Here is a 27,147-nt window from a genome sequence, read left to right as displayed (position 1 = left end):
TAATAGTTTTTTGATTCCTCATTAAAATAAACTCAAAAAAGAGTACAGCACCATCTGCCGTTCATGTTTACTACAATTGTTATATTGTTATGGCAGCACAGTTATTTTGTCCTTTTGACAACGTCATTGTGATTTTCTTTTGTGTATTGATTTTTTTCGTCGGACGCGAAAAAGTTTTTCCTTTGTGCATTAATTAATTGTTGGAATATAAATTAAATATAGTGATGGGCGCCGCTTTCTTTCCTGTATTATTTTTCACTGCATTCTGGGCATGTGTTGGCATCGGTATACCAATGATGACGCCAAAAGGACCACATCAAAGTCTCTTTCGTTGCATTATGATGTTAACTGCAGCGACTTGCTGGCTGTTTTGGCTATGCTGTTACATGGCACAGATGAATCCTTTACTTGGACCAAAATTGAACCAAAACACTATCTACATGATTGCAAAGGAGTGGGGCAGTGAACTGAAGGATGGTTAATTGGCTGTGGTACAAATATTACTAGTTGTTGTACAAAAGCAGACTTATGCTTATTACTTATGTAAATACTTTATTTCCCATATTAATTAGAAAATTTATTATGTGTTAAGTTGGTGATTCATTTTATCAATTATGCATTCCTCTCATATTTTATCAAGATTGATAATAAAATGCAATAATTACCAAAAAAAAAAAAAATTAATCACAATGTAAATTATAATTTAGAAACCGAATTTCTCAACTAAACAACAGAAAATGTATTAATTGAATATTTATTAAAATGTATTAATAAATAGAGGACCTTAGTGAACATATTTACATTTTTTTATGTGATTTCTAATTAAATGTTATACACATGAATTAATTTTTCTTTATATTGAGCTATTGACGGACCTTAACAACACATACCAAATAAATATCAACAGTTTCTTCAGGAGCATAGTATTTTTATTAATATACTAACAACGTAAACATTTATACTATTACCTAAAAGACGGTACTTTTGGCGATTAGTAGTTTCGCTCGGAAAATCGAATGAATCTGGAAAGCTCATTAATCTTGCCACTTCACGTGGTGTAAAATAACGCAATTTTAAACTCTTTAGTAGATCCATGCGTAGTTCTTCTTTTTCTTTACAGTTTTCTAATTCTTTTATATTGGAAAATATTAAATCCATATCTTTCTTAGTCAAAGGCGTATATATTGAGCCCGTGCCTTCGCTATAATGTGTGTATGCTTTAGTAAAACACATTGTCTTTTTGGATTCTGTAGTCACTATATCCATTAACCAGACACGTTTGTTCAATATTTTTTCTGATAAATAATAATCTTCAGTTATAACACCTTCCGGCTCAATCAAGTCGCTAATTAATATTTCATTGAATCCATTTCCCGGAACTCCACATTCATTTGGTATTTCTTCTAAAATATGTTCACCAGTGAATAAGAAGTCTTTTCTACGTGCTAAACAATAGTATCGACTTCTAGAATTCGGTACGCCAAATTGTGTTGGGCTTAGTATGAATTCTCTCCAACTGTAGCCTGCAGCATTTAATGTTTCAATAAATTGTTTATGCGCTTCGGACACCTCAAAACCTTTGACATTTTCCATCAGTACGTATTCTATGTTGTGGCATTGTGGTAGCAAATCGCAAATATGCTGTAAAGCATCCGATCTGTTATCAGCTATATCCAATCGATTGCCAACCCTCGTGTGAGGCTGACAGGGTGGGGACATAAGTATCATGTTTACGTTCATCTTCTCTATTTTCCGGGGCGTTAAACTTTGTATATTATTGTTGCATACTACAGATGATGGATAATTATGGGCGTATACTGCATTGGCATGTGTGTTGATGTCCATTGCGGCGACTATAGTGCCAGGCAATCCAGATGCTGTTAGAACAAGGTGTGTAATGAATGTTTTATATGGCATAATTCAAATACATACTATTAAATGCATAATGCATGCCGCCAATGCCACTGAAAAGTTCTAAAATACGAAATTCCATGTTTATTGTCCTTTATTTACAAATAAAATAGTATCGGGAACGAATATCTTCTTATTAAAATAAGAAGTTAATTAGTTCACAATTAGTGTTGAGAACAGTTGCACAAAAAGTGGTCTACTCAGTTGTGCACTTTTCGTTTTTTAAATAAATAAAGTAACCTATATGCATTATTCATATAAAAAATGTTTAACCTATTTATTTTTTAACCATTTCAAACATAATAATTATAATTTTAATTTGAAATTTATTCAAAGATGTCTACTCTCCACTCATGGAACTATTCTCGTATTAAAGTTCAGTGGTAAACGACTAGCATTAACAAGAAGAAGAGTGTTCGAAAAAGGCGCAACAATAGTTTGATATTTTTCTTTTGTATTTTATTTATTATTAAATCGCTAAAATCCAAACATGCAAGCCCCAATTTTAACAGATACGGAAGCAGAGACCACTCTGGAGCTAGATGAATCTATGATCAATCAAGTTTCGCAACATACAAACGCCACTAAAAGCATTTTCAATATAACTTTAAATGATGGTATGTATGCATTTGTATGTGTTGTTTTGCATGCAAAATAAATAAATTATTATTCCAGACCTTGAAGAACAGAAAGATGATGAAGTGAAGAGGTACGTAAACTATTAATTATATTGACATATAATTAAAACATTTTCCATATCCCTCAGCTATGAGGAACGTTTGAGAGCAGAAATCAAAGAGTGGAGTACACTATGGCGAGATTCCATTCAACAACTAAAGGCGTTCAAATTGAAGTCACATCCGATTATTGACACATCTATTTTGTCTAAACAAAATCGCGATTATTTAGAGAAGGCGCCGGATCTGCAAAAATTTATACACGAATCAATCGAGTTTCGTCAAAAAGCCTATATATTTATGGAAAAAGATTACGCGGAATTTCAAGATGTGCTAAAAAATCTTGTAGAGGTATGCGAGCACAATGTTTTAATAAAAAAAGAAATTAAAATTGAGGAAAATTTGGCAAATATAGAGATTTCATAAGTTTTATTTTACCAAAACTAAATAATGTATTTCTCTTTTTAAAAACACTGGTAAGTATTTTTTTGTTATTTTCCTAAATATAGCAGCCTTTTTACTTTTATGTATGTGTACACTTAGTTATTCCTTACATCCCGAACCTAAGTATTTCATTAAGTCTGTCAGCGATTCGAAGTCTGTACGGCTGGTGGGTGGCGTGTCTTTCGTAATTCTGGGTAAACCTTTACCCATTTTCAATCGAAATTCCTCCATCTGTTTATTGGTATAAGTTTATAAATATCGATTCAATCATTTTTTTATTAACTCACATTTCTTGCTCCCGATAGTTTCCAAACACCATAACAAAAGACACTAGTACCTATGACTGCGTATAAAGTACCCCAACCTAAAGCGCGCATTGCCAACGCAGAACCCTCTTCAAGTAAGACACCGGCCTCTCGTCCACTTTTCTCTATCAATTTACTGTGTGATTCTTTTGCTTTCCCAAGTGTTTTAGAAAATCCAAATATGGCAGATACTCCACCAACCAAGCCAAGAAACGCAGCCGCTAATAGGCCGTGACATAAGAGAAGATAAAGGTCAAACATGCGTTTAGTCAAATAAAATGTCTCAAACCTTGCATTCTATATTTGGAGTCTTTTTCGGCAATAGCCGGTTCAGCAGAAATTGGTTTAATTTCAGACATTTCTTAATCAACGTTCAGAAGTTTTCATAAACACCTTTTTTAAAGTATCTTGTACTAAATGTATTATTAGAATTAATTCATGTTTATTTACATTTGTTGGATGGTACGTTCAGTGAAATATTAATATGGACAAACGCAGAGTTGCAATTACACAATAATAATATTAGCACTAATATTAATGTTTACTAAATTTTTCTACAAACAAACATATGTTTCAAAGTCTTTTATTTAATTAAAAACTTCTTCATTGTTTGATCAACCTATGGACGTGCTTTCTATCAACAAATTATTATCTATTTCTTCAAAAAAACATTAGATTTCTAATGGCACAAACAAATAAAACAAATACAACTCTGTGGGTTTTCCACATATAAAAGTAGCGACCATGGGCCGCGGGAAACACTCGACACACGCACTCTCGCTTCATTTCGCCACGGGAAAATATATTCTGTTGAGCGTGCTGCAATTTTATCATTTGAAAAAGCGAAAAATTCTCGAAAAATATAAACAAAAGTTTGTAAAAACAGCAGCTAAACTGTTGCTGCACTCGTGCGCACTGTTTTTTGTACCACACATGTGGATTTTAAAACTTTAAAAAGTGTTTGAAAAATTCGCAAATTTCACCAGAAGAAACTGCGACGTCGATAACGAACGAGGCGTTTGTAGAAGAGACACATTGTGTTGAGTGCGGCACGTCTCAGTTTTCAGCGGAGCGCTAGTTTTTTAGAAACAAGTTTTATGTGTTTTTAAAAAGGGTCTTTTTACTATTCAAAGATAATTTTACTTAAAAAATGGCGACTAACGATTCCAAGGCGCCTATACGGCAAGTGAAACGTGTGCAATTCGGTATTTTATCACCTGATGAAATTGTAAGTATCAAGACAAGCATATAAATTTCGTTGTAATTTTAATTTTTAACTTTCTTTGAACCGTATAGCGTCGCATGTCTGTTACAGAAGGAGGCGTACAGTTTGCCGAGACCATGGAGGGTGGTCGACCAAAGTTGGGTGGTCTAATGGACCCACGACAAGGTGTAATAGACAGAACATCTCGTTGTCAAACCTGTGCTGGTAATATGACAGAATGCCCGGGTCACTTTGGTCATATCGATTTGGCAAAACCAGTTTTTCATATCGGTTTTATAACAAAGACAATTAAAATATTACGTTGTGTGTGCTTTTACTGCTCTAAAATGTTAGTATCACCACAAAATCCAAAAATAAAGGAAATTGTTATGAAATCCAAAGGACAGCCACGTAAGCGACTCGCTTATGTATATGACTTGTGTAAAGGTAAAACTGTGTGCGAGGGTGGCGAGGATATGGATATGGCAAAAGATGGACAACAAGCGGATCCTAATAAAAAACAAGGACATGGCGGTTGCGGTCATTATCAACCATCATTGAGACGTAGCGGTTTAGAGTTAACCGCCGAATGGAAACATGTGAACGAGGATTCACAGGTAAACAGTGAAAAAGAAACATGTTTATTTTAATATAACTACATAATTTGTTCAATGCGTACAGGAAAAGAAAATCATAGTTACCGCCGAACGTGTTTGGGAAATTTTAAAACACATCACTGACGAAGAATGTTTTATACTTGGTATGGATCCCAAATATGCACGCCCAGATTGGATGATTGTCACGGTATTGCCGGTACCACCACTAGCCGTGCGACCAGCTGTTGTTATGTTTGGTGCTGCTAAGAATCAGGACGATTTAACACATAAGTTGGCCGATATCATTAAGGCCAACAATGAATTGAAAAAGAATGAAGGCACAGGTGCTGCAGCGCACGTTATACAAGAGAATATAAAAATGTTGCAATTCCATGTTGCCACGCTAGTGGATAACGACATGCCTGGTATGCCGCGTGCTATGCAAAAATCTGGAAAACCACTCAAAGCCATTAAAGCACGTTTGAAGGGCAAAGAAGGACGTATTCGTGGTAATTTGATGGGTAAGCGTGTCGATTTCTCGGCACGTACTGTCATCACACCAGATCCCAATTTGCGTATCGATCAAGTCGGTGTGCCACGTTCCATTGCGCAGAACTTAACATTTCCAGAGCTAGTCACTCCCTTCAATATTGATCGTATGCAGGAATTGGTGCGTCGTGGTAACTCACAATATCCCGGTGCCAAGTATATTGTACGTGACAATGGCGAACGTATAGATTTGCGTTTCCATCCAAAACCATCAGATTTACATTTGCAATGTGGCTACAAAGTAGAGCGACATTTACGCGACGATGATCTGGTTATTTTCAATCGTCAGCCAACGCTACACAAGATGAGTATGATGGGGCATCGTGTCAAAGTATTGCCTTGGTCTACATTCCGTATGAATTTGTCCTGTACTTCACCCTATAACGCTGATTTTGATGGTGATGAAATGAACTTGCATGTGCCGCAATCGATGGAAACGCGTGCTGAGGTGGAGAATATACACGTTACACCACGTCAAATTATCACACCACAGGTTTGTACTAACGTTTATTAAAAACATAATTGTGAGTGTCATTTCTATATAAAATTTATTTTTTAGGCTAACAAACCCGTCATGGGTATTGTGCAGGATACTTTGACAGCTGTACGTAAAATGACAAAACGTGATGTCTTCATTACGCGCGAACAAATGATGAATCTTCTTATGTTCTTACCCACATGGGATGGCAAAGTGCCACAACCATGCATATTGAAACCACGTCCGCTATGGACGGGCAAACAATTATTTTCACTGATTATACCCGGTAATGTAAACATGATACGCACACATTCTACACATCCCGATGACGAAGATGATGGCCCATACAAATGGATCTCACCCGGTGACACGAAAGTCATGGTCGAACACGGTGAATTGATTATGGGTATCTTGTGTAAAAAAACACTGGGTACATCGGCGGGTTCACTGCTGCATATTTGTTTCTTGGAATTGGGTCACGAGATCGCCGGTCGTTTTTACGGTAACATTCAGACTGTAATCAATAATTGGCTATTGCTCGAGGGTCACAGTATCGGTATTGGTGACACAATTGCCGATCCTCAGACATATAACGAAATTCAGATGGCCATCAAGAAAGCCAAAGACGATGTCATAAACGTCATTCAAAAAGCGCATAACATGGAGTTGGAGCCCACACCCGGTATGTGGTGGTTTTTTTATTATAATTTTTTTTTATTTTATTATAATTTTTTTTTATTTTATTATAATTTTTATTTTATTTTATTATATTTTTTTATTTTATTATAATTTTTTTTTATTATAATTTTTTTTATTATAATTTTTTTTTATTATATTTTTTTTTATTTTATTATAATTTTTTTATTATACTTTTTTTTATTTATTATTATAATTTATTGAATACTTGTTCTAATAAGCTTTTACTCAAATCTACAGGTAATACCTTGCGTCAGACTTTCGAAAATCAGGTGAATCGTATTTTGAACGATGCTCGTGACAAAACTGGTGGTTCTGCTAAGAAATCTTTGACTGAATACAACAACTTAAAGGCTATGGTGGTGTCGGGTTCGAAAGGTTCTAACATTAATATCTCACAGGTTATTGCTTGTGTGGGTCAACAGAACGTCGAGGGTAAACGTATACCGTACGGTTTCCGTAAGCGCACATTGCCGCATTTCATCAAAGACGATTACGGTCCTGAGTCACGTGGCTTCGTGGAAAATTCATATCTTGCCGGCTTGACTCCTTCCGAATTCTACTTTCACGCTATGGGTGGTCGTGAAGGTCTTATCGATACTGCTGTAAAGACTGCTGAAACTGGTTATATTCAACGTCGTCTCATAAAGGCTATGGAGTCTGTGATGGTCAATTACGATGGTACAGTGCGTAATTCGGTCGGTCAGCTGATTCAGTTGCGTTACGGCGAGGACGGTTTGGCTGGTGAAACTGTGGAGTTTCAGAATTTACCAACAGTCAAATTGTCGAACAAAGCATTTGAGAAACGTTTCAAATTCGACTGGTCCAATGAGCGTTATATGCGTAAAGTTTTCACTGATGATGTGATCAAAGAGTTGAGTGAGAGCGGCAATGCGTTGCCCGAATTGGAAATCGAATGGGATCAGTTGTGTCGCGATCGCGAAGCGTTGCGTGAGATTTTCCCCAATGGTGATTCTAAGGTAGGATGCCGTTATTCACTGCAACAACTCTGATATATATTTACCACCGTCTTGTCCCCTTCTAGGTTGTATTGCCTTGCAATTTGCAGCGCATGATTTGGAATGTGCAAAAGATTTTCCACATCAATAAGCGCATGCCCACCGATCTGTCGCCGCTGCGTGTAATTAATGGCGTACGTGACTTGTTGCAACGCTGCGTCATTGTGGTGGGCAATGATCATCTCTCGAAACAGGCCAATGAGAACGCCACACTGCTGTTCCAGTGTTTGGTGCGCTCCACGCTTTGCACGAAATATGTGGCGGAGGAGTTCCGTCTGTCCGCCGAGGCGTTCGAATGGTTGATTGGTGAAATTGAAACACGTTTCCAGCAAGCGCAAGCAAATCCCGGCGAAATGGTGGGCGCTTTGGCCGCACAGAGTTTGGGTGAACCTGCCACACAGGTAAGAACACGCCTTGCGGGATGCTTAAATTATCTCACTCACTCTATTTATTTGTGTATTTGCATGCAATTTTAGATGACACTCAACACTTTCCATTTTGCTGGTGTGTCGTCGAAGAACGTAACATTGGGTGTGCCGCGTCTAAAGGAAATCATTAACATTTCCAAAAAACCAAAAGCGCCCTCACTAACGGTATTCCTTACGGGTGGTGCAGCGCGTGATGCCGAGAAGGCCAAGAATGTGTTGTGTCGTTTGGAACACACCACACTGCGTAAGGTAACGGCCAACACTGCAATCTACTACGATCCCGATCCGCAAAGAACTGTCATCTCCGAGGATCAGGAATTCGTGAATGTCTACTATGAGATGCCCGATTTCGATCCGACACGCATTTCACCATGGTTGCTGCGTATCGAATTGGATCGCAAACGTATGACAGATAAGAAATTGACTATGGAACAAATTGCCGAGAAGATCAACGCTGGTTTCGGTGACGATTTGAATTGTATTTTCAATGATGACAACGCTGACAAGCTGGTGCTACGCATACGTATCATGAACAATGAAGAGACCAAGTTCCAGGATGAAGATGAAGCCGTTGATAAAATGGAAGACGATATGTTCTTGCGTTGCATCGAGGCGAATATGCTGTCGGACATGACACTGCAGGGTATCGAAGCCATTGGCAAGGTGTACATGCATTTGCCACAAACGGATAGTAAGAAGCGTATAATCATCACGGAGACGGGTGAATTTAAGGCCATTGGTGAGTGGTTGCTGGAAACTGACGGTACTTCCATGATGAAAGTACTCTCTGAGCGTGATGTGGATCCGGTGCGTACATCGTCGAACGATATTTGTGAAATTTTCCAAGTGTTGGGCATAGAGGCTGTGCGTAAATCCGTCGAGAAAGAGATGAATGCTGTGCTGCAGTTCTACGGTTTGTACGTGAACTATCGTCATTTGGCCTTGTTGTGTGACGTCATGACAGCCAAGGGTCACTTGATGGCCATCACACGTCACGGTATCAATCGACAGGATACTGGCGCACTTATGCGTTGCTCATTCGAAGAAACGGTCGATGTGTTGATGGATGCCGCCGCGCATGCGGAAACCGATCCTATGAGAGGTGTATCCGAGAACATTATTATGGGTCAATTACCACGTATGGGCACGGGTAAGTGAAAACCGTTGCTGTGAAACTCATACAACGTGTTTATAAACAAAATCACCTCTCATACATATTTACAGGTTGTTTCGATTTGCTGCTTGATGCTGAGAAGTGTCGCTACGGCATTGAAATACCGAGCACCTTGGGCGCAAGCATGATTGGTGGTTCGGCTATGTTCTTTGGCGCCGGTGCTACGCCAAGCATGACACCACCTATGACACCTTGGGTACAGTGTGGCACACCACGCTACTTCTCGCCATCTGGACAAAGTAAGTCACTTTGCTAACTAATTTTAATTAACATACTTAATTTGAATGCGATTTTTATTTTTAGTGAGTGGCATGACACCTGGTGGTCCCAGTTTCTCGCCATCGGCCGCCTCCGATGCCTCGGGCATGTCACCAAGTTGGTCGCCCGCACATCCTGGCTCATCGCCTAGCTCACCTGGCCCATCGATGTCACCATATCTACCACCATCACCGAGCGTTTCGCCATCCTATTCGCCAACAAGTCCAAACTATACCGCTTCGTCGCCGGGTGCTGCTTCACCCAATTACTCACCAACCAGTCCGAATTATTCGCCGACAAGTCCCCTGTATCCGGCCACAAGTCCACGTTACTCAACTACACCGAATTTCGCACCACAATCGACTGGCTACTCACCATCGACCAGCGGTTATTCACCAACATCGCCGGTCTATTCGCCGACTTCGAATTACCAATCGTCGAGTCCATCGTTTTCGGGCAGTGGCACAAATATGTATTCGCCGGGCAGCGCTTACTCGCCAACATCGTCGAACTACTCGCCAAATTCACCGAGTTATTCGCCCACATCTCCGTCTTATTCACCTTCCAGTCCATCCTATTCACCAACTTCACCTTGCTATTCGCCGACGTCACCGTCATATTCACCATCATCACCCAACTACACGCCGGTTACACCATCATATTCACCAACTTCACCAAATTATTCAGCCTCACCACACTATTCGCCCGCTTCGCCGGCATATTCACAAACAGGTGTCAAATATTCACCCACTTCGCCAACTTATTCACCACCATCACCATCTTACGACGGCTCACCTGGTTCACCACAATATACACCCGGTTCGCCGCAGTACTCGCCGGCTTCGCCCAAGTACTCACCAACATCGCCACTCTATTCGCCCAGCTCACCGCAGCATTCACCGGCCAATCAATACAGTCCGACCGGCTCCAGTTACTCGGCCACAAGTCCACGCTATTCGCCCAACATGTCGATCTACTCACCGAGTAGCACCAAATATTCACCAACATCGCCGACCTACACACCGACGGCGCGCAATTACTCGCCCACCTCACCGATGTATTCGCCGACGGCACCATCACAGGGCTACAGTCCAACCAGCCCGGCATATTCACCGAGTAGTCCAACATTCGAGGAGAGTGATGACTAATTTGAATGTAACAAGTGTATTTGTGCGGTTAAGGGAGTTGTTGCAGTGCCACACATGGCACTTGCTGAACACCATGGTTATAAAATTACTTATTTCTTTTTGATATCCATATGAAAATATTTTATATAGCATTTAAGACTAATTGTTCAACTTCAATGTATAATCAAATTATAATTGTATTACAGTCATTTGTAGTAAGACGTATATTTGAGATATAAATGAGCTCATAAACCGCACTGCGAGTTTTTTTTCTGTTTAGGGGTTATGTTTTGTAAGCTCTTCGAAGTCCCTACTATCATTCAGCGGTCTCAAAGATCGGATAAACCTTGGCTTTAACCATATTTTTAGTTGTGATCCACCCCTAAAGTCTCTTTGGGATTTAAAATGAAGTTTGGATAAATAAGCCTTACTTTCACCTTAAAAATAAAATTGCAAAGTGCTGAATTTGACTCATGAGACCCGAGTAATTAACGCCAATTCTGGAGAAACCCCACCACTAAGAAAAAGATTTTAATAACCGCTACAATAAGAACACAACGGGCTTAATAAACGTCCGATATTAATCAGAGAGTATATATATATTATAGGGTATGAGATTCTTTCAACTTGATCATTTATTGGTATTTTATTTAAATTTAATTTACATAACGTCAAGACTATGGACTTAATTAGCTATAAAATACGTTTGTATGCATTAGAAAAGAAAGTGTGACTCGGAGATCCCGCTACTTTTTCCAAGTTTTCCAATGAATTGCATTTTTATTTAGGTCTGATGTTATATAGGTTCTTCTTTTGAGAGCCTTACATCAATTACCCCTCGGAACCTTTCGGATCTACCGTTATTTTCATTAAGTTACATAAATTTTCACATCAGATATACTTATCAACTAACCGATTTCGCCTAATACATACAGATGATTAAATTCTAATAAATTACTAGAAGTATCTTTGGTAAACTGTGGGCGCATCCTTCAAATAGATGAAAGTCACCCACATTTAATGACTAGAAATGATTGTTAGACCTCTTTGACGCTATATACTACTAAACTTACGAATACGTGATTACACTGATTATTGCTTTTGTTGAGCGTAAGCTTGTTCAACAACCGGCCGCGGACCCAGCAGTTGTGTGGGCGTGCCAGCTTCTAAAGCCGCAATCGAACTTACACGTCCGGCCACCGCGGTTACACTGATGAGTGGCGCTGAGGCATTCGAGGCGCCATCAACTCTATTTGATGCAGGCGGTCAGGCAACAATATCGTTGGCGCCATTATAACCAAAGTAATTCAAATTGAACTCATCGCTGAAGAGCACCTCCTCGGCACCCACTTGATGTGACATTTGTATGCCCAGCTCGAGTGGATCGATTTCGGTGACATAATACTGCGAGTTCGTGGTGTTGTGCGAATGTAGGTATGAGCTGGTCGCCAGGTGTGTTGCATTGGTGCTGCGTAGGCCACTTTCGTGCACGGCGACATCCTTGTGTATGGGGTTAAGGTAATCTTCTGGTGGTTAAAGTAGAAAAGGTGACGACAACAAATTTAGTGCCAATTCCACATCAAATTTTTACATCCAAATTGTACTACTCACCATTGTCGAGCAGCACATCGTGGTAGGTACTGATGATGGAGTTCACCGATTGCACCTCGACTTCACGATGTATGCCATTCAAAATTTGTCCCGCTGTCTTGCGCAGCTCCTCATCGCTCATCAGATCGTTAAATGGCAACTCGTGCACCAAATGTGTATCTAGCCGGTGATTGTTGTTGTCGCTGGTGTTGTTGCAATTCCGCGCGCAGCCTTCGTCACCGCTGCTGCTCAGCAGCTCACGTGCTATTGTGGCGGCCGCTGTAGCTGCCTCATCGTAGACGCATGTATGTTGTTGTTGCTGCTGCTGTTGACGTTGTTGTTGTTGGCAATCGGGATGCGGCGATGTGCAGCTCTGACGTTGCTGCATTTGCTGCTGGTGCTGCTGCAGGCGTTCACGATTCATTGACTCCATCTTGAAGAAGAGATCCAGACGTTGCTTCTTCTGTGAAATAAATGGGAAATTATAGATAGTTTGCTCGTGTATCCTGTGTTTGTGCGTATCGTACATGTTCCCAAGCCAGCACATTCTCTGCTGAATCCCCACTTGATATCGTCCACAAGTGTCCGGCTCCTTGCGGTGCTTTGAGTCCCTTACGGAAATGTGGGTTGATGGAGAGATTATGTCGCACCGAGTTCTTCCAACGATCATCGTTTGATTTATAGTATGGAAATCGATCACTGTAATTTGAAGTTATAAAAAGGTAAAGCGTCCGTTATTTAGCCAAGTTTTCTTGACATATTTTAATCACTGGCACTCAAACTCAAAACACAAAAGAAAAAAGTTAATGCAAAAAATAAAAATTTTCTCAACCTAACAGAACTTGGAATCGAGACCATATTCCCTTTCAGACCTTGTTCGCGAACTTTCAACATCCTTTAAGGTCCTTATTGTATATATATCTTTGGGAATTCTTGCGCTATATGCCGAAATTTTCCTTCCATTTTATTTTCACTTCAAGAACTATGAATCCTTTTAGAACCATTCGCTCCATTCCAATCCAATGAGGTAGGAGTGCTAGACATCTGGTTGTTATACAGGTATTCTGGGTTAAAAATTATGCAAAAGGAATATCCAGGGGGAACTTTCCGAACAAAAGTTCTTCTTTAAACTATGTTTTGGCCGCCTTAAAGCTTTTTCCGATACTGTATTCTTTTAATCCATAAATTCTTTGAATCCATAAACGATTTAGGTAAGTTCCAGCAACCTTACAACCGGGCTTTTAGTGACGGTTTGACCCTTTAGCCAATACGGTTCATTTACATGGATAGTCAAATGCCAAAGTTTTAATGACTTTTGCGTCAAATAAATTAAATCGCTCCATTTTGTAAGCCATTTACATAGTTTCATACGTTTATGTGTGTTATGACGGCTTTTGCTGGCGTTAAGCCACCCTTCTGTTGTCAATCATTACAAAGTTGGCCACCATTGGCCAGCGTCACAAACGGAAAACTCATCAAAACTTTGACCAGTGGCAATTAAAGTTGAGCGAACTTTTACATTGTTTCCGCATGTGGAATTCCTTCCCATTTCGTCATTCGTACTTGTATATATGTATGTATGTATGAGTGTAACAGTATATAGTATAACCCCAATTGGTATGAAAGTACGAAGAGGGTTGAAATTGTTTAGCCTCATAAAGTGAGCCCATTAGGCGGTTGTATAGTGGGGTTGGAAAAACCGGAAAGGACATCGTGTGCAATGCGCACTCTCGGCTAATAGGAATGCAATAACAACAAACACAATAGCTATATGGTAAGTTTAAATTACTTTGCATTGCGGCCGACTACAACAATAATGTTTGTAGCAAGCCACCCTTTTGTGGCATGTGAACAAAGGTGGTCCCCCTTGTCAGTACTCGCTAGCAGAAAGCGTACGCCGAAACTCTGTCATTGGCATTTTTATGTGATGGTACATATGTAAATACTTTTCCCAGAAAAGTATACCCTTTAACATTTTTTGCTGGAAAATTATTTCGTTTAAACTTTCATTTGAACGCCTGAGACGGGTCAGATTTCGAGTTAATGTAGGTTTGTACTAAGTTTGGAAATTTAAGTATCTTGAGCAATACAGTATGGACCATAACACCCATTTACATTTTTTTCCCGGAAAAATAGTCGGGTTGCGACCAAGGCATTTTTCAAGAGGTGAACCAACTCTTGGAGTTTTTGTCTCTCCGGTTGAGAATATGTTAATTAGACCCTTCCTGTTGGCCAATTCTGGACACTTCTGATCGATCGCCTGTTTCAAGCGGTCCAGTTGTTCGCAGTAAATGGTACAATTAAGCGTCTGGCTATATGGGAGCAGCTCATAGAAGATGATTCCCTTCCTGGCCGTCAATCCCGGCTACGCCACTGTTTGGGACGATTCACCGGCCTTCGACCACGACCGTTTTTGCTTCATATTGTCGTATGTGATCCATTTTTCGTCGCCAGTCACCATACGCTTCAAAAATGGGTCGAGTTCGTTCCGTTTCAGCAGTATATCGCAGGCGTTTATTCGGTCCAGAAGGTTTTTTTTTGCGTCAAATCATGCGGCACCCAAACATCAAGCTTTTTTGTGTATCCAGCCTACTGCAGTTGGTTTGGTGACTAACTCCCATTCTGGGCGATGTCACGAGATGCCGGTCTAACTCGATGTTTTCCATGATCTTCCGCCTGCTGACTTATCTATGGTGTCGGTCTCACTCTCTCTGAATCGTCGAAACCATTCCTCCGCAGTTCGAAGTGATTGATAGTGATCCCCCAAAACACCATTAATATCACGGTAGGTTTCTTTAGCGGATTTGCCTTTAACGAAGGAAAACTTTAAAATAGCGCGAATGTCGGCGTTAGTGAACTTCATGTTTACACGACTATAACTGTTGAACGCAATATCCAAACTAATCATGCATAGCGTCGTTTTGTAGGTTATGTCAAGACCTTTAAAATATTTATAGTTGCAAGATACGAGTGCTGTAGCGCTTTATACATAGCCGCGAAATTCAAAAGACATAAGGACCGAAGGGAGATATATGCCAACATAATATGTGCTTTGAATAAGCATAAATCCCAAGAATAGCGGGTTCTTCTATGAGAGAATAATAAGGCTTTGTGAAGTTGAGTTTTAGATATCAAGGATTTTTTATTTAATTTCCAAAGAAAAGCTCTGAACTGCATGTATTCGTAACATTAGACTAAGTACCCAAATTTTTATAACTGAAAACTCTACTCTCCCATTGAAAGACCAATGAAAGAAATAAGTATAACGCTCGATTTTGGATAGTCTATCGTGAAATGGAACCGTACAGCAAAAAGAAAAAGTATCAGTACAACAATTTATAGGCGAAGGCTAAACAGGTGAAATATATGCAGGCAATGAATGACAGAATGACAACAGCGATTGGTAAGCTTTTATATATCAGCCATGACAGAGCTCATAAATTTTTAATGACCCTTCCGGTAGAAACTTTCCGCCGTCCAATATGGCTACCCACAGCGCACAGCGAAGAAACTCCATCAAGTAAGGTGGAGAACTCATTTGAATTTGTCATTCTACTTACGAGTATATTTACTGTCATGTAGCCCAAATTTCTTTCGCGCACTAAACGAGGGGCAGTTCCTCGTAAATTACGAAAATAAAAGAAAAGCAAAAGCAAAATATGGCGACTCACAATATTCGTTTGCGCTGACGTATGTAGTGTGTTTGGGGGAACTACGCTTTATTGGCGTTATGATTTAGCTACAACGGTAAATATGCCTTGCGTGCAGTTAATTATGAGCGCGGAACGTAGGAAGGATTCACGGTGGAGTGCCGGTGCGTCTATTTTGATTGCATTATTTGGAGCTTGTAGCGCAGGAGAGTACCACCTACTCTTATATACTCGTAGCTTTGTATATTTGGATATGTGCTTAGATATGTAAGTATATAGGCTTTTGACTGATTTGTATCGTTGTCTCGTTTTGAGAATTTCGGCTTATTTATGAATAAGTTTAAAGGCTACTGTTTTCGTTTTCTCTAATACATTCTGATTTTTTTTTTCTAAAAGAGATTATACAGGGTTCCCGAAGGCGCTTGCCACTAGGCATATCTGGTCTTTTGTGTATGAAAGCCTTCGCTAGGCGAAATTATTTGAGTTATGACTGGTAAATCAAAGATCTTGAGTCCGAATTCATAACGGGTGATTTTTTTGAGGTTAGGATTTTCATGCATTAGTATTTGACAGATCACGTGGGATTTCAGACATGGTGTCAAAGAGAAAGATGCTCAGTATGCTTTGACATTTCATCATGAATAGACTTACTAACGAGCAACGCTTGCAAATCATTGAATTTTATTACCAAAATCAGTGTTCGGTTCGAAATGTGTTTCGCGCTTTACGTCCGATTTATGGTCTACATAATCGACCAAGTGAGCAAACAATTAATGCGATTGTGACCAAGTTTCGCACTCAGTTTACTTTATTGGACATTAAACCAACCACACGAATGCGTACAGTGCGTACAGAAGAGAATATTGCGTCTGTTTCTGAGAGTGTGGCTGAAGACCGTGAAATGTCGATTCGTCGCCGTTCGCAGCAATTGGGTTTGTGTTATTCGACCACATGGAAGATTTTACGCAAAGATCTTGGTGTAAAACCGTATAAAATACAGCTCGTGCAAGAACTGAAGCCGAACGATCTGCCACAACGTCGAATTTTCAGTGAATGGGCCCTAGAAAAGTTGGCAGAAAATCCGCTTTTTTATCGACAAATTTTGTTCAGCGACAAATTTTGTTTCATCTCAAGAAATGGACCCGTAAGTTGGCCACCAAGATCATGCGATTTAACGCCTTTAGACTATTTTTTGTGGGGCTACGTCAAGTCTAAAGTCTACAGAAATAAGCCAGCAACTATTCCAGCTTTGGAAGACAACATTTCCGAAGAAATTCGGGCTATTCCGGCCGAAATGCTCGAAAAAGTTGCCCAAAATTGGACTTTCCGAATGGACCACCTAAGACGCAGCCGCGGTCAACATTTAAATGAAATTATCTTCAAAAAGTAAATGTCATGAACCAATCTAACGTTTCAAATAAAGAACCGATGAGATTTTGCAAATTTTATGCGTTTTTTTTTTTAAAAAAGTTATCAAGCTCTTAAAAAATCACCCTTTATTACCACCCATTGCATTCGTATCTTACCAAATGTCGTGAGCTAACAGACTAACGTTAGCTTTTCCGAGGAGATCGTTTTTACAAAGTTGTGTACTTGGAGGTTCTCTTTTCGCTTAAAACTATCTCAAAATTGTATACAAGGCTCCAAAAGTGTCGCAGGGTCTGATTTCACAAAAAATCATAAACCAGTACTCAGAATAACGACAGGCTGGTCTACACTACGGTGCTTAGTAAGGACTTTTAATTTTTTGGGAAAGAGTCGGTTGACGCAGTGTCCACGAATAATACAAAAAAAGACTAGTTAGATAGCTGGAGTGAAAAAGCTAATCTCATGAGACATTGATAAATGAATGTCATCTCTACTGGTCGAACTGTCGAATTGTTAGTTTATTTTGCTCTTAAGGCTTATTTCCTATTAAGTTGTGTCCTATTTTTTTATTGTCTAAAGTAAAATCGATGTTTGTTCGAAGTATTAAGAACTAAATTGGTTCTAAAGCGTAACTATCATTATATCTAGAGATTGTAATTGGATCTCATAAGCAACACGAACTTTGCGCTCGCTATTGTTGATGGATTGATTTCTTTTACTAGAAGAGATTTAGTAAAAGTGGTGATCGACCCTCTTTAAAAGATAATTTAGTGCCTTTCATAGTAAAGAAACACTATTTCTGCATTAGTCGCTGTATATTTTTCCAAAGATGTCTCTAAAAGTCTACAATTTAATGACCTCAACTACTCCACACCCTGTATGAGTCGTGCCACTTACCCATTAATATCAAATATCATTGTCAGTAATCGATGGACGGAAGACGTCAGCCATTACACATATGTACAAATGTAACTATATGAGACTGCTATTATCACTAGCTTATTGACGTGTGGAAGAGAATGGGACCAAGTGCATATACTCGCGTTATAGGATAATATTTTGTGCGATTGGCAAAAAAGGAAAACATACGCTGACATATTTAGATACAAAATCGCACTTGTCAATAATATTGATAGCTATCAATTTACATAAGTATTTACAATATATATTATATATACCTCGATATAGGAAATACTTATTTTTTTGGTAAATTTGGTGTTGTGTGTTGCTGAAAGCTCCATTGTAGGGCGTTGCAATGTTGCAATTGCAATTCTATATAGTTTATATGTCCTTTCTGTGTGTCTGTGTACAACACAAGCAGTTGGCTACGTACGTCAGTAGCAATGACAATAATGCCAATACATTTTCCATACAAAAACTTAATGAGATGTGCAATATGGCAAAATAAAATGCACTTACTACTCAGATATTGCCGAAGTAAGGACTATTAAGAGTGAAAAATTGATTTGTATATGTGCATATTTTGCCAACCGAAATTTACATATAATCACTAAAAATCCATTTACCCCAACTGCAATGAAATGTTTATGATGGACGACGACACCACGAGCGCCACCACACACGGCACACAGCTAAAACGAATGGCTTTCACTCTACACACATAGACGCACACACACACAGGCTCACACTGTCCATCCCCTTTCGAAAGTTTTGCCGAGACTTTCGAATGACCTGGCCACTTGGCTGGGTTGTGCTGGCGGTGGGCGCAGACACTGAAGTGCCGCCTGCTCGCTTGCTGGTTAGTGGTTGGTTGGTTGGTTGGTTGATGGCTCGCCGGTCGGCTCGTGGGCCGTGGATGGTTGCCGGCAAACGGCCTATCAACCAATTTAGCCAGTCAGCCGACTACTGACTGGCTGGCTGCTTGGCTGATGATGGCTGGTTTTCGTGCCAGGCACGCCCCGGCACGGCCAACTACGCCGAAACCAATGCTGAATGCCGTTGTTGGTTCCGAGTATAATTTTTTTTTCAAGGTACATTTCGAGTTGTGCTGCGGAAAACCAGTTCATAAATTTTATATAAATTCTTTCCTACGTATTTTTTTCATTGCTGGCCCCATACAACTATGTGGCTGCGTGTCTATATATTCATGAATATATTTGTTAGTTCGTATGTTTGCGCCAGTATATTGGCGAGCCTATTGCTTACGATTTTATTGGGGTCCGGGTGGCACGCAGGACACGGAGGCGTGTGTGTGTGTAATGGTAATACTTGTAATAATTTATGCTGTTGTAATTTGTTTTTGTCTCGGGCTTGTAGCCACAATGTGTGTGTGTTTATAAAAAAATATTGTCACTTCTTTGGCGGAAAGTTTTAATGGATATTTCGTAGGTGAATTAAGAACTTATTAAATGCTTTGTGTTGAAATAAGTAAAACTCATTTTGGAGAATATGAAATTATTATGGCAGCTAGTGAGAAAGTAATCAGAATTTTGTACTAAAAAAAATGATTGCACTACCCATTGACCGCATGGGCAATCTACTCGGATAAGCTGGCAGGATTACTACTTTGTTGGTTGAATTTTTGAACCACCTAAGAGAAAGGGTCGGTTAACTAAGTGTCCTCAAACAATACAAAACACCTCTATACCTCATGTTGAGAAGACTAATTAGATGCCAAAAGTGAAATAGCTAAGCTCCAGAGACATTACTAGATGATGTTTAAGAATTAGCTTTATAAAAAAAGCTTTAAAAAAAAGTCCAACATCTTCTGCTATATCAATTCCATAAGTCTAAAATATTCTGACAATTCATATTGTTCCATTCAAGGAACGAGAAGTAAGCGCATGTGAGACTACACACATTAAAAGTAACCGATCTATTTCAAAGTGAGAAATTTGAGGCGTGAGTGTATTCAATGGACTAATGATCAGTCATCTCTACTGGTCGAACTGTACTTAAAGGTTATTTGCTATCAAGTTTGGTCCGTTTTTTTATTGTCCATCGTCTACACTTAAAGCGATGTCTGTTCGGAATTTCCAATGTTCATCATCACTTAGTAAAAATTGGTTCTGTAGCTTAGCTATCATCTAAATTAGAGATTATACTCGGATCTTCTGAAGCAACACGAGGTTTTCGTCTGCATTTGTTGATGGTTTGATCTCTTTTACTGGAAGCGATTTAGTAAAAGTGATAATTGGCTCTCTTTGAAATATGTTAACCGCATCCCATGTATGTCTGATAGATCGGATGTTGCTATTTTATTTTAGGAATTCACCTATAATATTTGTCAATGGTATAATATGGTATGAGAGACGTTTCCATAAAAGGTTGCTTGTCTCACAATGAAACATTGAGAATGCAGTAGGTTTTTTACAGTTCTTCTCTGTTCTCGATTTCTCGACCTGTGGTCCACAAATACAATTTATAAGCTTCTATATATCTACATTCAACCAAGTTTTGTACATAAATAACTGTAAGTCCCTATAAGTATATATCACGTATACGTATGTATGCTCATATTTATGCACCAACAAATTTTGAACTTTTCCACAAAGTAGGTAAATTTCTACATTACTAATTGTTATACTACGCTTTAAGCTGTCCGAGATTTCTGACAAACTTTTCGTCCTGCACATAATTCAAGGTTCCGTCATAAGTTTTCCTCTGTCTCATCATTGCAGTGCTTTCCCCCTCATTAAATGAAAGGAAATTAAAGTTGCGTGTTCATTGTCTATATTCCACGTGTATATACATATATATGTACAAAAAATATATATATATTTACAAAAAACAACAACAAATACGCTTAAATACTCGCAGAAATTGTAGATGGCATACCGTCAACTATGTTTTACTCGCAAAACTTGTAGGCAGTCTATAAAATGTTGCAAGGTATGAGTAGGAATGAATTGGGCGTTTAATTGGAGTAGGAGGGAAGTTGGAGGGTGATGAAGTGTAGCGGGTAAAGCAAATGTTAAATATTTGTTATAGGCATGTCTTTAACCGTCGGCAAATATGTCTTGTGGGCTTTATGCAAATAATGAATGAGGTTAGGTTTGTAAATATGAATACATACAGGTGTATATGTAAATAGTTTACTATGTAATACTTGACCACGACAGAGTTTAAACACACGTTTTGAGATATGTGTATAGTTTCTTAGATATTTATATATTTCATAGATTTAAAAAACGACTAGGTTTTTGATTTGTCTGCACAGTGGTAAAAATAAGCTCAATCAAACATAATTTTGTAAAGAATGGCTGAAAATAATTCCTCAAGATCATAATTTTAACTGGTATAAAAAGGTCTATTTAAGAAGGAGTGAAAACCATATTTAATGGGTGGACCTTATTCGCATGACAGTCAGAAGTCTACTACAATAGATTTGATATTGTAAAGAATATAGAAAATTCCAAAAAAGATACTAAAGTCGAAATATATCACCGGAGGCCTCAGTTAACCCTTAACCCGAAGCGGTTGGAGTTGTATCATTAAAGAATCTTTTCACTTACTCCTTCTCATAAAAAGAAATCTCACCTAGTTCTGGGGGTCTGAATTTGGAAGCATCCTATTGTAGAAAAGTCTACTCTTCTACTAAGCTATAGCAGAAGTAAGAACGAGGATATTCGATAATGATCAGGTGGTCTTCGAAAAAAAAAGTATGTCTTAAAAAAACTTTGCGCTTTGATAACAGATGTTGTCAACACTGTTTAATGAACTAGAGCCCTTCGAATGTACATAGACTGATGAACTTTAAAGTCTTCGATTAGAGACAAATTGGAGAACTTGTTGGTGACAACTGGTTTAACGGAAAACTATCTGGTTCACCACGTCCAAGTCATTGATTGGAGAACGAGTGAGTGCAAGTGCTTATTAAATCAAAAGAAATATAGATAACCCAAGCAATGTTTATTAAATATCATTATTCCAGATTAATTACAATTTATACCCAACTCAACACACAGTGCACAATATAATTATAGGTTACTTGGGGCGTAAAATGTTTCGTTTAACTTATGTTTAGCATTTAGGCATTTGTCATGAACGTTTTTTTCATATGCATCAAATATTATTATAATTCGAAGGGTGGTTCCTCATGAGATTCCTTTGAAGGCAATATACTACGATATGCGTGTTACGGCAATAAGTTATGCACACACACACATATGTATGTCTATATGTGCAAGCGGCACGTGACGCCGACTCCCACACTAAATGCACGAATGTTGTGGATGTGCGCGTTTGTGCTATATGCACCTTTTATACGCTTGAATGCTTTCGATCAGGTGCTGTCCATTACCGAAACTCCATCGAACAAGTTCGATATGGTGTATTGCACATGTTTTTCCGAATTTCCAAACGGATATTGGCATTTTTTTTATACTTTCGATTGAGTGCTGCTGAGACTATATTTGTATTTGTATGTGGTTTCTAGTATTGCAGACCCTTCCGGTTAATTTAAATTTATGCATAATGCAAATGAAAGGCAGTCACGAAAAGGGTGATAAATTTTCTTAATCGATTATTTGTCGAATTGCTTTCGAAGGCTTGGATGACTTGCAGTTTTAGTTTGTGTATTAACTAACTGTGGTAAGTAGGTTTTAGATCCCATTGTATAGAAAATGTTTAAGCTTGTTCTATTGAGAATAAATAATGCGAATAAGTCTGACGTTGAATTATTTTTGTCCAGAGTTCAGATCGAGGATCTTTTTTATATTCACATATATATATTTTCGGATAAATTTTGCAAATACATTTTGCATGAGATAGCACCTGATGTGGATAACTGTGGTATTCACCTCGCAACGCATTATATCAGATCTTTGCTTTTGAAGGGGAGCAGATCCGCAAAGCAAATGTTTATTATCTCCTTTATTTTTAAGAGCACACTTCGTAAATGCTCGTGTAAAATCAATCGGTCCGAAGAAGGAGCTGCCATAATTGATTGTATATCAAAATAGACTTTTCAGAATTAACTTTAAACAAAGAGTTAGAAGCCCCATTATCAGGAATACGCACATGACTCGGTGGAACGTTCCTTAAGATTTCTAATTAAGTTTAGACTACTATTCTCCGAGTCCAAATATGGTTTCCCACCCTCAGAAATATGGAACACAATTTACAGTATAGGTCAAAAGGTTTAAGTTTACAAATTATTTGTTTTTGTTCGGAATGGAGGGTTCTTAGTTCTTAAGAATATGTATGAAAATATAAAGTTTCTCTTTCGAATAAAGAAAACAGCCCAAAACTCGACGGCTAAAATGAAAATATGTAGAGAGATTGTAAATTATCTATTATCTACGTCTCTACATATTTTCTGATAATATCATTTGTTTAATTTAATAAAAAAAATCGGTTCAATCGGCTCAATAAACTATGTAAAATCTATAGAAACCGGAAACCTCCATCAAGGTCATTTCAAAATCAACGACAATGACCGACTATAGTATGTCATGTGAGGAATCTGCCCGAAAATACTCATCGTGATTAGCTAAATTAATGGCGTGGTCTTTCATGGCTTTTATTTCGACTTGATTGTAATATAATATTTGGCAAAAATCACCTAATCAGCCATTTTGTATATACCATATTTCCATACAAGGTAAAAAAGGCCTTGAAGTTCGTATCCTTCTTATAAGTGTGTGAAAAATTCAACGAAATTTGGTATATTTTTTACCGTAAAATCCGTATTCTCGAGTTATTATGCACACTAATCTGTATTTACCACTCTACATACACCAAGTAGTAAGCTAAAAAACTTTTGTGTCTTAAAAATTCCTTAGCCTTTTCGCTGTTTTCAAGTTAGACATACTTTTGCTTCATAGTTGCAAAGTCAGTCTGTACAAACATACTTTCGTTTTGTCTAATTACATCCGTTACATTTTTGTTTTCGAAATATTTTATCACACACACACTCTCTTAGCTCTTTTGCAGACTTGGACGAATAGTTCGAAACAATTCTTAGAATTTATACAAAATGGCGTCACAATTCAACTAACCGCGACTACACGAGCACTTGGTATAAGTTTGTATTTATGTATTATATAAAAATATTTATTTGCTGAATATTTTATGTAAGTAAGTAAAATTGTACTTACGATATCCATTGATATATTCCAGAAACCGTTAGTTCACCCTTATCCTCGAGGGCGTATTCAATGAGCTCCGTATACGTAAATGGCGGTTTCTTTGGCCTGATTTTGTGTTGGCATATCGCAATTGCGCAGTGGGGGTGGGTTGGGGAGTGCCATTTATGCGGCGTTTGGGTGGAGTGGGAGTAGTTCAAAATCACGTATCAATCATTCGTTGGTGGTTGAATTATATGTGGCGCAGTAAATTTCGAGAAATATATAGAATGTGGGGAGTACATGGAAATGGAAAAAAAAGAAATTATAAAAATAAATTGTTAAAATATGCTTCTAGAAATATTATATGTAACCAATATAAAATATACATTTTTTATTGTAGAAGTTTAAATGTAGAGACGAAGAATAAATATCAGACTTGTTGGGGTCCGTTTGTATTATTCTTTACTGGATAGACCAGAAGTCTCTAGAAATATATCTGACGTTATAGAACACCGGAACCATGGCCCAAGATAACGGGTCTTTATACATATATGTATATATATATCTTCTTAAGAAAGTTCTCAAGAGATAGGAGAGCATATATAATGACCTCTGGAGAACACATATTTTCACACAAATCTTGGTCTCTACAGTATAAAGTTCATTATAATCCCTTCAACTTTAAAACAAACTCGCCCCCATTGCACCAACTTACGTTCTCTGTGGCGAGTTCTCGACTATAACATTTTCAGCGACCATCATATCATTGCCATCCGCATCGGCGGTGACTTCCATAACAAGTTCCTCGAATTTTTTACCCGCCTTCGTAGAGCCCTTTGGCGAACGCATATAGTCATTTAAGCTTTGCTGCATACCGGAGTGTGAAGCCAAAGATTGTGGAGAGCAGGAATTCGATTTGTTGGATGTAGGCGAACACGCATTCCGAAGTTGTGAACCGCTATTGGTAGCGTTCGTATTATTGCCACCCAAATCTGGTGAAAGATGTGGAAATTCATCGAATTTAAAATTTAATAACCAAGAGAGATTCCTATCCTCAAAGTCAGCCTCTGTATCGGTTAGCGTATTCGATTGTGCAAGAGTTGTTTGTTGATTCGATTGCGTTTGTATGGGTTGACCGGTTGTGGATAACGTACGATATCTACTAAGACTTGTATTACCATTGGGGCTTGACACTTGCTTCTCAGGAACTAAAAATTGTGTTTGACTGGGTGGCTCCATTTGCTGTTGTTGTTGTAAATGAGTATGCGTATGATCTTGACTCTGTTGTACGACGCTGAGTGTGCTCTCCTCCGCCGCTTTCAGTGCAACCGTCGGATGTAGATGTGCGATTTCAGTTTGCAAACCAGAGTTATAACGATGATCGAGCTCCAGCAAATCTGTGGCTTGCCAGTTGCTACCATCATCATAGCTGGTATTCACACAGATGTTGGAGGGTGTAACAAATGTAGGCAATGTGGTGTCCGTACTGCCGTTGGTGGGCTGGCTCACCAGACTAGCTGTCACTGGCACAATTAGATTGGCATCGTAGGCGAAGAGATCGTTGATGAAGGAACTGCTGCCGCTTATGATATTGAATGTCATATTGTTGTTGTTGTTATTGTTATTGGTTTTATTATTATTATTGTTGTTGTTAATTGTATTAGTGTTGTTATTTGTTACGTTAGTGGCACTTGTGCTAACACAGATCTCATTCTGTACATTCTCATCCGTTTGTATGGCATCTATCAGCATCTGTGTGTCAATGTGTGTGTGTTGATTATAAATGTTGTAGTTGGTGGCGTTGTTGTTGTAAGATATAGTTGGTTCAGCAATATCACTGGTGGTTTCTTGCAAATGGCGCTTCTTCCAGGCCGGTGAGTTCTGATATTCCGAGCTGTTGCTTTCCGAGACACTGATGTTGGCGTTTAAATCGCTACCGTCGCCTTCAAATTTTCGTTTTAGAAAATTATATTCACAATGCGTCGGTGAGCTGCCGTCCAGGCAGTTTGTGGAGGCGGAAGTTGCCGATAAAGAATTTGGCGAGTGACCGCTGGGAGTTGCGGGCATATTAACGATCATAATGCGCGAATTTGCACACACACACGAATGATAATTAATTTTTTTATTAAATTTATTTTTTTCTCAATAATTTACTGTTAATTAGTAAGAAAAAACTGCACCAAATTTATTTTTTGTGGTTTGTTTATTGTTGCAACAGTTTACTTTCGATTAATTAGGAAAAAATATTAGGAGTTCTTATTTTTAATATTTATTTTTTTACTTTAATATTTTAGTAGTTTTTGTATTTTTTAATTATTTTATTATTTAATTGTATTTATTATTAATTATTTTAATTTAATTTAATTTTAAAAAATATTTTTTTCACTTTTTGAAACTCATTTAACAATTGTTTAATACAATAATAATTGTTTTAACAATTTTTTATTATATTAAATTTTAAATATTTTATATACAACTTTCCACTATTTTCTGTTGGTCTTTTATTTTTATTAGCTTATTAGTTAATTTTTTGAACTTCTACTAGACGCCCGAAATATTTTTTGTCCTCCACTTAGACGTACATTTCGATGCGCTAGCTCAACTCCGACTGAGCAACCGTTTGTCAGCTGTGCAATTTCGAA

At 38.4% G+C, this 27,147-nt stretch overlaps 6 protein-coding genes across 6 annotated transcripts; 3 read left to right on the top strand and 3 right to left on the bottom strand.

Moving 5' to 3' along the window:
• The first annotated feature begins 115 nt into the window (after positions 1 to 115).
• LOC105210535 (V-type proton ATPase subunit e) lies at positions 116 to 919 on the top strand. Its single transcript, XM_011181555.3, has one exon. It carries the CDS (start codon positions 225 to 227, stop codon positions 480 to 482), a length of 258 nt encoding a protein of 85 aa, XP_011179857.1. The 5' UTR covers positions 116 to 224; the 3' UTR covers positions 483 to 919.
• LOC105210533 (tRNA (cytosine(38)-C(5))-methyltransferase) lies at positions 482 to 2,099 on the bottom strand. Its single transcript, XM_011181554.3, has 2 exons — positions 1,933 to 2,099; positions 482 to 1,877 (listed from the first exon to the last, which is right to left on the bottom strand). Exons 1-2 carry the CDS (start codon positions 1,991 to 1,993, stop codon positions 913 to 915), a joined length of 1,026 nt encoding a protein of 341 aa, XP_011179856.2. The 5' UTR covers positions 1,994 to 2,099; the 3' UTR covers positions 482 to 912.
• A 141-nt stretch (positions 2,100 to 2,240) lies between these two features.
• On the top strand, positions 2,241 to 3,242 carry LOC105210539 (uncharacterized). The gene is made up of 3 exons (XM_011181562.3): positions 2,241 to 2,528; positions 2,587 to 2,620; positions 2,678 to 3,242. The coding sequence occupies exons 1-3, from the start codon at positions 2,402 to 2,404 to the stop codon at positions 3,012 to 3,014; spliced, it is 498 nt and encodes a 165-aa protein (XP_011179864.1). The 5' UTR covers positions 2,241 to 2,401; the 3' UTR covers positions 3,015 to 3,242.
• On the bottom strand, positions 2,999 to 3,815 carry LOC105210538 (transmembrane protein 242). Its single transcript, XM_011181561.3, has 3 exons — positions 3,627 to 3,815; positions 3,320 to 3,558; positions 2,999 to 3,263 (listed from the first exon to the last, which is right to left on the bottom strand). Exons 1-3 carry the CDS (start codon positions 3,694 to 3,696, stop codon positions 3,132 to 3,134), a joined length of 441 nt encoding a protein of 146 aa, XP_011179863.1. The 5' UTR covers positions 3,697 to 3,815; the 3' UTR covers positions 2,999 to 3,131.
• A 271-nt stretch (positions 3,816 to 4,086) lies between these two features.
• On the top strand, positions 4,087 to 11,123 carry LOC105210540 (DNA-directed RNA polymerase II subunit RPB1). Its single transcript, XM_011181563.3, has 9 exons — positions 4,087 to 4,565; positions 4,634 to 5,158; positions 5,223 to 6,179; positions 6,246 to 6,846; positions 7,101 to 7,840; positions 7,906 to 8,280; positions 8,356 to 9,457; positions 9,532 to 9,720; positions 9,785 to 11,123. Exons 1-9 carry the CDS (start codon positions 4,488 to 4,490, stop codon positions 10,885 to 10,887), a joined length of 5,670 nt encoding a protein of 1,889 aa, XP_011179865.1. The 5' UTR covers positions 4,087 to 4,487; the 3' UTR covers positions 10,888 to 11,123.
• Positions 11,124 to 11,961: 838 nt separating this feature from the next.
• On the bottom strand, positions 11,962 to 26,458 carry LOC105210653 (probable serine/threonine-protein kinase tsuA). The gene is made up of 5 exons (XM_029039230.2): positions 25,221 to 26,458; positions 24,536 to 24,631; positions 12,984 to 13,155; positions 12,478 to 12,919; positions 11,962 to 12,392 (listed from the first exon to the last, which is right to left on the bottom strand). The coding sequence occupies exons 1-5, from the start codon at positions 26,255 to 26,257 to the stop codon at positions 12,133 to 12,135; spliced, it is 2,007 nt and encodes a 668-aa protein (XP_028895063.2). The 5' UTR covers positions 26,258 to 26,458; the 3' UTR covers positions 11,962 to 12,132.
• Between the last annotated feature and the right edge of the window lie 689 nt (positions 26,459 to 27,147).

Source organism: Zeugodacus cucurbitae, chromosome 5, assembly GCF_028554725.1.
Source record: "Zeugodacus cucurbitae isolate PBARC_wt_2022May chromosome 5, idZeuCucr1.2, whole genome shotgun sequence".
Lineage (NCBI taxonomy): Eukaryota > Metazoa > Arthropoda > Insecta > Diptera > Tephritidae > Zeugodacus > Zeugodacus cucurbitae.
This window is presented reverse-complemented; position numbering and strand designations above follow the sequence as displayed.